The following is an 8,090-nucleotide window of genomic DNA, read 5'->3' as shown; positions in this document are numbered from 1 at the left end:
AAAAATGCGTTTGCTATAATGGAGTGGTGCTGGTGCGTGTAGACGATGGACCTGGCCAAACAAACGCGAAAGCGAACACAGAGTACCACCCGTTCCAATTTAAATACCTCACCTAAAGTCCCCGCAAAAACAAAAATCACTTAAATATGTTATAGGGACCGAAATGCTTGGCAATCAGGCCGCTGCTTCTACTCATTTTGATTCCTTCAATGATTGAGCAATCAATCATGGCAGCAAGAGTATTTCTGTGCGGGATGAAACGAAACGTAATGTCAAATGCAAATGGGACAGCCGCATTGAATAATGTGGAAAGTTCACATACACATACACATATCCAATCCATTTCATTGCTGGCTCCTCCGCCTCAACCACCCGTCGATATTACACACGCTATTCTTTCCTTCCCGTCCACATCTTTTACCGCCCATTTCCAATAAATAAAGTTTCTTTTTTTCTTAAAGGGAAACACTCCGAAGAACAACAGCATAATACTAGCGCACGGCGCACGGCCGGACCACGGCGGCTTGGGTTTTCGTTGAGATGATTCCTGTCTTGGCCCCGGCTGGAATTCCGAATTCTTGATCCTTTTTCTGCTCAGAACCTGACGATCTTGGCGGCGCGCACCACGGGGTTGTCCCGGGCGATGGCGTCCCTGGCGGCGGCCTTGTAGTCGTAGCTGCACCCATGCCGGTCCGAGTACCGGTGCTCGCCGCAGAACACGTCGCCGCACCGGCACCGGAACCCCGTCAGCCCGACCCGCTTCCGGCAGCTGGAGCACCGGTTCACCGACGTCCTCGCCGGCTTCGCCTCCGTCGCCGTAGCGCGGTAGTCGACGGCGGGGTGCGCCAGCTCCGCGTCCACCGGCGCGGGCCTCGGCCTGTCGAGCACGGGGGTCGACACGGACGCGCCCGGTAGGGAAGAGGAGGAGGAGGACGGCGACGTGGACGCCGGGCCGGCCAGGAAGCAGTTCTGGCAGAGGTTCTGCGTGGCCGGGTTGCCGGGGAAGCCGCAGCTGTTGGCGCAGAGCGTGATCTCCGGCGCCCGCAGCTCCGTCGGCTCCTCCTGCTTGTGGTCCCGCTGCGCCATGGTATGTCGAACACGCACGCACGCGCGGCCAGAGGCGTCCGGGCTGGCTGGCTGGTCGGTTGGTTGGTTGATCGGCGCCGGACGTCGTGCGCGGTGTGGGAGAGATCGGGAGGCCGATGGATGCGAGGAGAGGAGAGGAGAGGGGAGGGGAATTGGGTGGGCGTGGGGAATGGAGGGGAGATCGGGGCCCCTTTTTATCGGGGCAAGGCGAGGCGAAGCGCTCCCCCGAGGACGCGATAACGACCTGCCCAGCTGCCGTCTCCGCGTCCTGGGTTGGGATTTCCGGTTTTGGCCTCGCGTGGCGTGAATTGGCGACGCTGCCCTCCGTTTTGGTCCAAAAGCGACGGCCGGTATGCTCTCCCTCCCGCCATGGAAGAAACGTGAGCGACGTGCGCCGCCCGTGGCCGCGGGTCGTGAGCTAGGCTGGATGGATCCAGAGGGGCGCCGGCCGGAGCACGTACGTATGTCGTGCGTAGGTGCGGGGCGGGCCGTGGGGGGAGGGGTAGGATGGTCAGGTGGCGCTTCGGGGGCACGGACGGGATGTCCGTGTGTGTCGTGTGCTGGTTGGCCCCGCACGGCCGGCCGCGCCGTGTGGGGGGAGCAAGTAGCCGCCGCCCGAAGCTGACTACTCCTAGTTGGGAAGGTGGCTGGGAATATGGGAGGAAACCACCGGAGCCGGGCGAAACATGGAAGGCGTCGTCGCGGCTTCTTTCTTCCATACGTACTACGTACCATGCCATAGCCCGCACGTTGCGGCTCAGGGTCGGGACAAAATGAAAATTAAGCTGGCTCGGCGCCCCGCCCTTGTCCTTGTCCTTGTCCGCGCTCTGAGCTGTCCGGATTAGCACGGGCCGGCCGTACCTCCCTTCAGCCCTCGCCCTTCGTTTATCCTCTCCTCTCCTTCCCAATAGAAAATCGGTGGACGAGAATACAAAATTGTATACCACGATCCAGTTTGAGTGTCGACATGGCAAACTCGTGGATCGTTCCAACCGCACGGCCGGGCCATTCTCCCTACGCGTACCGGCTAGCTGCTACGTACTGGCCCTTTTTAAACATGTAAAATACGGTTCGATTAGCTTAGTCTTGTGGTGCTGAATTCGGTAGGGTGCAGCGGACAATCAGGATCAGACAGTACAGCAGCAGCGAACTGGATAAGCATATCCTATCTATCTCTCGGCCAGCCCGGGGGCAGCGGCCGCACTAACCCAGCGTCGCAGACATTTTGCGGCCGTATCATTTCCGCGGCAGGCCGGGACCGCTAAGAGCAAGTATAATAGAGCTGAGTCAGCTGGTTATAAGAAATAAACTAATATATTTTTATTTAGTTAGAGGAAAGAGAAGGTAAGCGGACTCTTAGCTAAAAGCCAGCTCTAACACATGCTTTTAGGCATTTTATGAGTATGAAAGGTGAACCATATAATAAAGAAGTAATACACTTTTGTAATGAATTATTGTACATGTTGGCTATAAGGTGAGCTATAGATGACATGATAATGGCTTATAGCCAACAGCTGACTATACTATTGTACTTGTTCTAAAACACACGGCTGCTGCCTGCCTAGCTATGCTGATTGCGGAGGTTGGGAGGCGGCTGGTGCCCGTGACGACGATGATTAAATGTGCACGCTGCCGACAGCCTTCTTGACCGGTCCGCACCACCTCCCGACCGGCCACCAGCCAACGCAAACCGGTGTTTTTCATACTTGACATGGTTGATTGGTTCGTTGCATCATTGGATTTGCTATGGTTCTGGAGTAGCTTAATTTAACTCAGACCGGTGTTTTTCTGTGCGTGGTTGCTTGCCTCGTCGGGTCACTTGCTTTGCCATGATTCCAGCTTAGTTTAACGAAGTGCCGGGTGCCACGTACGCAAGGTTTTTGTTGAGAGGCTGGCGCATGTCTAGAAGAAAGGTGGCACGTGTGCGGCTCGACTGGCCGACACGTCAATGAGGTTCTAATGCTCGCGGGGATTCTCCTGCAGGGCCGTTTTCCCTCCGTCGACGAATAATATCCTAGCAAGCTAGCTTCGAGTGCGTGAGGACCGAAGAACGCCCGGCCGGTCCGTTGATGCGTACGTTTGGATTGTTAATCACTCAACACGTCACCAAGCTATGAAGCAAGCATAGTAGCGAATCGAATGGTATGGCTGGCCGGGACCGAACATATGTGTCCCCAAAGGCAGAAATATACCACTCAAAAAAAGGCAGAAATATCTTTTGTGAGTACCCTGTAAAGTAGAATCGTCTTTCGGCTAGCCTTCATTCAGTGGTAATCCAACGGCGCACTGGCCACAGCTGCTCTGCTGCTCTTCTTTCGGACGGGATGCCGCTCACCGCTCGTGTCTACTGGAGTAGACGCGGCGATCCTGAATCTTCTCCTAGCGCGTGTGGTGTGATCTGGTCGTCGGCTATTCACAGTCACAGCCGGCCACTTAGCACGGCTGCACGGGCACGGGGGCAACACGCGGCGCACTACAAGAAGGCTCTAGTTTCTCCTAGTCATCACCACTACTACCCTATGAAAGAACCTACGGTTTGTAAATCTCGACCCTCAAACGTCCGCCAACACATTCAGTTACGTTCATGGATAACAACCAATCAACCCTTAAATCTGTTTGTCCACATTAAACTTTTTCATATTTAATTTCTTAGATTCATACAAAGCATGCGGAAAAAAAAATCCTAAATACTACGTGCTATCCTAATCCTAATCTTTGTTGTCGGAGATGGCTCAAGCTCATCCTTGTCCGTCACAGTCTGCGTCACGACCGCATCCCTGTCCACCACAGCTATGCGCGGCCTGTGTAGTCTGCGTCACGACCGCATCCCCGTCCACCACAGCCATGCGCGGCCTGTGTCGCAGCCCGCGTCACCTTCATCTGTTGTCGACAAAGACGCCATGCCTCTGCGGCCGACTTTGAATGGATAGATTTCAGGATGGCTTGCTGCTCCATCCGAAGATATACATCCTCCTCCATCAGTGACGCCTCCTCCTCCTCAACCTCCTCCTTCGCCGGCGCCTGGTCCTCCTCCCCACATCCTCCTCCGCGGAAGCATGCTCCTTCTCCCCCACACCCAACATCAGCGCCTTCTTCACCAGCTCTTGCTCCTCCTTCTCTTCCTCCTCCTTCTTCACCTCCTCCTCCGGATCCTGAGGTAGCCTGGCTCCCCTCCGGATCCTGAGGTAGCCTGGCTCCCCTCCGGATCCGGACCTGCTCAAGGAACCAAAGCTGGTTCCGCATCATGTAGTGGCGACAACGTGGGGGCATGGCTCACGACTGCGGCGGATGGGAGGAGGAAAATGTGGAAGGGTAGGGTTCGGATGTCGGCAGTCAGCTTAAATAGTCGGGCTAGGATTACATGGCCCGCCGATGCGACGATCACACTACGGTGACGGAGGAGGCGTTCGTTGGACCGTCGGATTTTTGGACAATTTTGCATGGGTTCACGCCGCCAAGCCAACGTAACGGGAGTGCCCGGGCGCATTTGGGCTCCCCTTAGCCGTCCCATATTTGGGATAGATATGAGGGGTGCCGGTCAGCCGGACGTTTGAGATCGGTTTAAGAGATCCGACTGGATCGAATTTTTTTGACGAATCAATGATTGGATGGTCTATAAGAGCATATCTAGCACACCCCGTATGGCTCACGAAACTGTAAAATAACCGTCGGTTTGCAGTTTTAGGCAGAAAAAGCGGTCCGAATAGAACCCGTAAACGAATCCGACTTGTAATTTTTTTAGGGGCACGGTAAAAAGCTCCTCCCGATCTGTAAAAACACAGTTTTCACGTACGTTTCTACGGTGCCCTGTATTGAGTGAAAGGAGTTGGCGGGAGCCCAACTGCCCCGGAAACTTTCGTGTCCGTCGTCCACATCCACTGCGCGCCGCCTCGGACGTTGCCCCGCCCTTCCCAAGACGTTGTCGCCGCGCGCCACCAGGTGGTCCACGAGGTGGCTGCACATGAAGCTAGCGCCGTCGGTGACGAGGACGCACAACCCCTTCCGCTTGAGCCCGAGGGGCACCTTGCCGGCCACGAACTGGCGAGCGGGATTGTGCGCGGCTGGATCGACGGAGAAGCGGGTGAGCGACCTGGAGACGTCGGCGGTGCGCCAGGAGGAGGAGTAGGGGGCGGCGGTGCCGAGGCCGTAGCCGGAGGGGGCGACGAGGCAGAAAACGATGGCGGCGAAGAGCATGCCGACAAGGGCGAAGAGTGGGCGGTGCTCGGGCGCGGCGTAACGGGCGGCGCGGGCAGCCGCGCGAGCGGCTTGGAGCTGGCCGACTTTGCGGGCGGCCCCGGCGACGCCCGTGGACAGAGACGTCGCCCCGTCGCGGTATGTGAGCTCCGACACCATCGCCGACGAACCGGTGAAGACGAAGACGGAGGAGCAGCTGCTCGCCGAGATGTACAAGCCGCGAGGCTAGATCAGCTCTATGGAAAAGTTTGATTTGGAGTTCTTCGAGGAGCTCTCGGAAGCCGGACGTGAGGTCCTCACTGGCCTGCTTGCCTTCAACTCCAACGACAGGATGAGGACGACGGAAGCGCTCGAGCACATACCCACGTAGCCGATCCATAAAAAACATTTTTTACGAATATCTTTATTACAAGTTTATTTTACGGGGTTTGACTTCGTCTTTGTCCGCGTCGACTTGCAATGTCGTTTTTCCGAAATGTAAATTGGTCGGCTTATAAGAAGTCTGTTAGAGATGTTGTGAAAGAACACGCGTGATGATGATTTGGCTCCTGCTACTGCTTGGCGCAGCTGTTGCCACCGCGCGCGCTAGCACCAAATCCGGACTGAACATCAGGAGCGGAAGCTGCCAAGAGCGTGACAGGTCCGGCAATTTGAACAATGGATATTGTGAATTTACAGAATTTGATCAGTGGACGTCGTGAATTTACAGTATTTACACATCAGCAACAGAGACCGAGCATGCTATGTCCCTACCACTACTGTTCTTCTCCGTCGGCCGGGGAGGGTCCTGGCACGCGGTCCGCGAGCGCGAGGCCGTCGCAGATCCTCTCGACGACCTCCTTCCCCTTGGCCGCGTTCTGCAAGAAGCTCTCCGCGCACCGCCGCTCCACCATCTCGGCGACCGTGGCCGACACGGCCGCAAGCGGCGCGCACCGGATGCTCGTCTCCTGCGTGAACAGCGTCCACTCGTCCGGCCGCTCCGGGTGGGGCGCGTAGCTGCACCGCTCCTCCACGTCCACCAGCCGCCGGAAGGTGGCGTTGCGGGAGACCACCCGCATGGCGCGCGCGGGCGCGTCCACGGAGGTGCGCTCCACGCAGAGCACCACGTCGCCGACGCCGGCGCTGGCGGCGAGCGGGCGGAGCAGGAACGGGAGCGGCGGAGTCCGGCCCGCGATGGCGCGCACGGCGTGGAGCCGGCCGGCGCGCGGGTCGACGCCCCGGGACAGCGTCTGCACGTCCAGGATGTGGGAGAGCGGCGCGGCGCGCGCCGCCGGGTCGGTGAACTTGCGCCACGCCGCCGCGGTGACGCGGTGCCAGGGGTGGAGGTACACGTGCTCCTGCGTGTACGAGACCACCATTGCCGTTGCCGTGCCGCGACGTGATCCAAGGAGAATGCCGGCCGGCGAGGTGGAAGAAGAGAGAGCGATGGGGAGGGAAGGGATCTTGGACAGCTACAGCAAGGAATCGTCGTGGCCAAGGGGAAAGGGCGTACGCATCCGAACCATGAGAGGAATATTCGGATTCATCTGCGGGAGGAGTTTTTTTATATTAAAAAAAGAAAAATCGGCGGGCAGACGGTGCAAGTTTTCTCTTTTCGAATGGGCTACCGGCTGCTTTTCTCCTATTAGGCGCTCGTCAAAATGCCCAAGAACGAGCATTGGGCCTCGTCGTTAGGTCGGATGGCTGGCTCGCCCGTTTAATTTTTCTCGGCTAGCTCAGGGAAGAAAACGACCAATGACTTTTTTTTGATTTTTATAAAAATAGCCATGAAACAAAATAGTTAAGTAGGTTTTTTTTAAAAACCCTTAGGTATGAAGATGTTCACGGGCTTAAAACTTTTTCATGATTTTTGTTAAACAAATCATGAATTTATAACTCGTTCATGAGCTTTTGAAAATGGTCATGACTTTTTAAAAAATAAATAAATAATTATAAGAACGCCCACGGAATAAAAAATGTTGTAAAACAGTAAAACAAGTCTCTAGTTTGAAAAGTGTTCATGAAATAAATAAGTATTCATACTTTTGAATATATTCATTAATTTTGTAAAATGTTTCAAAACTAAGAAATAGGTGCAAAGAAAAATATGTTTTTTTGGAAAATCCCAAAGGGGAACAAAAAAGAAGAAACAAAAATGGAAGAAATAATGGAAACCACACGGAATAGAACATCCTAGGACTTTCCTAAAACGAGGTGAAAACCAGAGAGCAGTGTGTTTCATGGGCCGGTTGGGAAAACATGCTCGGGGGGCGCGTGTTGAGGAACTTGCTCCCTATGTGGAGAGAAACCCCATCATCAAGGTCCAAGTAGAGTATTTCTATACTAACTTCAATAGGAGAAGTGTGAGAAGGATCTTGTCGAGTCCAAGTGGGCATCAGGGACATAGCAATGTGACAACGCCAAGGAAAAATTGCATTTAATGGAGTCATCTCTCTCCAACGTGCATCGTGAGCTTGCCACTAAGGTGACGTCGTGCTCTGAGACACATGAGGCATTAGCATCTTGCTCAAGGTTTTTCCAAGGCAAGTCACATTAACAGAGGAGTTAGAGCCTATGAAGAGGACTGCTCTTTTTTCTAGTGAAGAAGTCCAAAGTTGACGAAGGTCGTTTTTGCCAAGGGCGAGGTGTCTGCATTGAGGTTCAAGGTGACTTGAGTGATGGAGAGATGTTTTATGTTGGGGTGAGAGTGGCTGAGTTGGAGGCTCGTGTATATACTTCTATGGGGGCTTCGAGACTTTATGTGGAGTCTTCGGCCGCGAGAGATGTCCTCCTAACCCATGCTTCTGGTTTCCAAGATGTCTTAGTTAAAC

At 54.9% G+C, this 8,090-nt stretch overlaps 1 protein-coding gene across 2 annotated transcripts; it reads right to left on the bottom strand.

Moving 5' to 3' along the window:
* Positions 1-331: 331 nt before the first annotated feature.
* Positions 332-7,348, bottom strand: LOC123399355 (PRELI domain containing protein 3A-like). 2 transcript variants are annotated; one of them, XM_045093772.1, is made up of 2 exons: positions 6,090-7,097; positions 332-663 (listed from the first exon to the last, which is right to left on the bottom strand). In XM_045093772.1, exons 1-2 carry the CDS (start codon positions 6,636-6,638, stop codon positions 595-597), a joined length of 618 nt encoding a protein of 205 aa, XP_044949707.1. In that variant the 5' UTR covers positions 6,639-7,097; the 3' UTR covers positions 332-594. The 2 variants fall into 2 exon arrangements, with proteins under 2 accessions (XP_044949707.1, XP_044949708.1); XM_045093773.1 differs by lacking the exon at positions 332-663 and having other exon boundaries at positions 5,914-7,348.
* Between the last annotated feature and the right edge of the window lie 742 nt (positions 7,349-8,090).

Source organism: Hordeum vulgare, chromosome 5H, assembly GCF_904849725.1.
Source record: "Hordeum vulgare subsp. vulgare chromosome 5H, MorexV3_pseudomolecules_assembly, whole genome shotgun sequence".
In the NCBI taxonomy this organism is placed as follows: Eukaryota; Viridiplantae; Streptophyta; class Magnoliopsida; order Poales; family Poaceae; genus Hordeum; species Hordeum vulgare.
The sequence above is the reverse complement of the archived record's forward strand: the minus strand, read 5'-3'. Positions and strand labels throughout refer to the sequence as shown.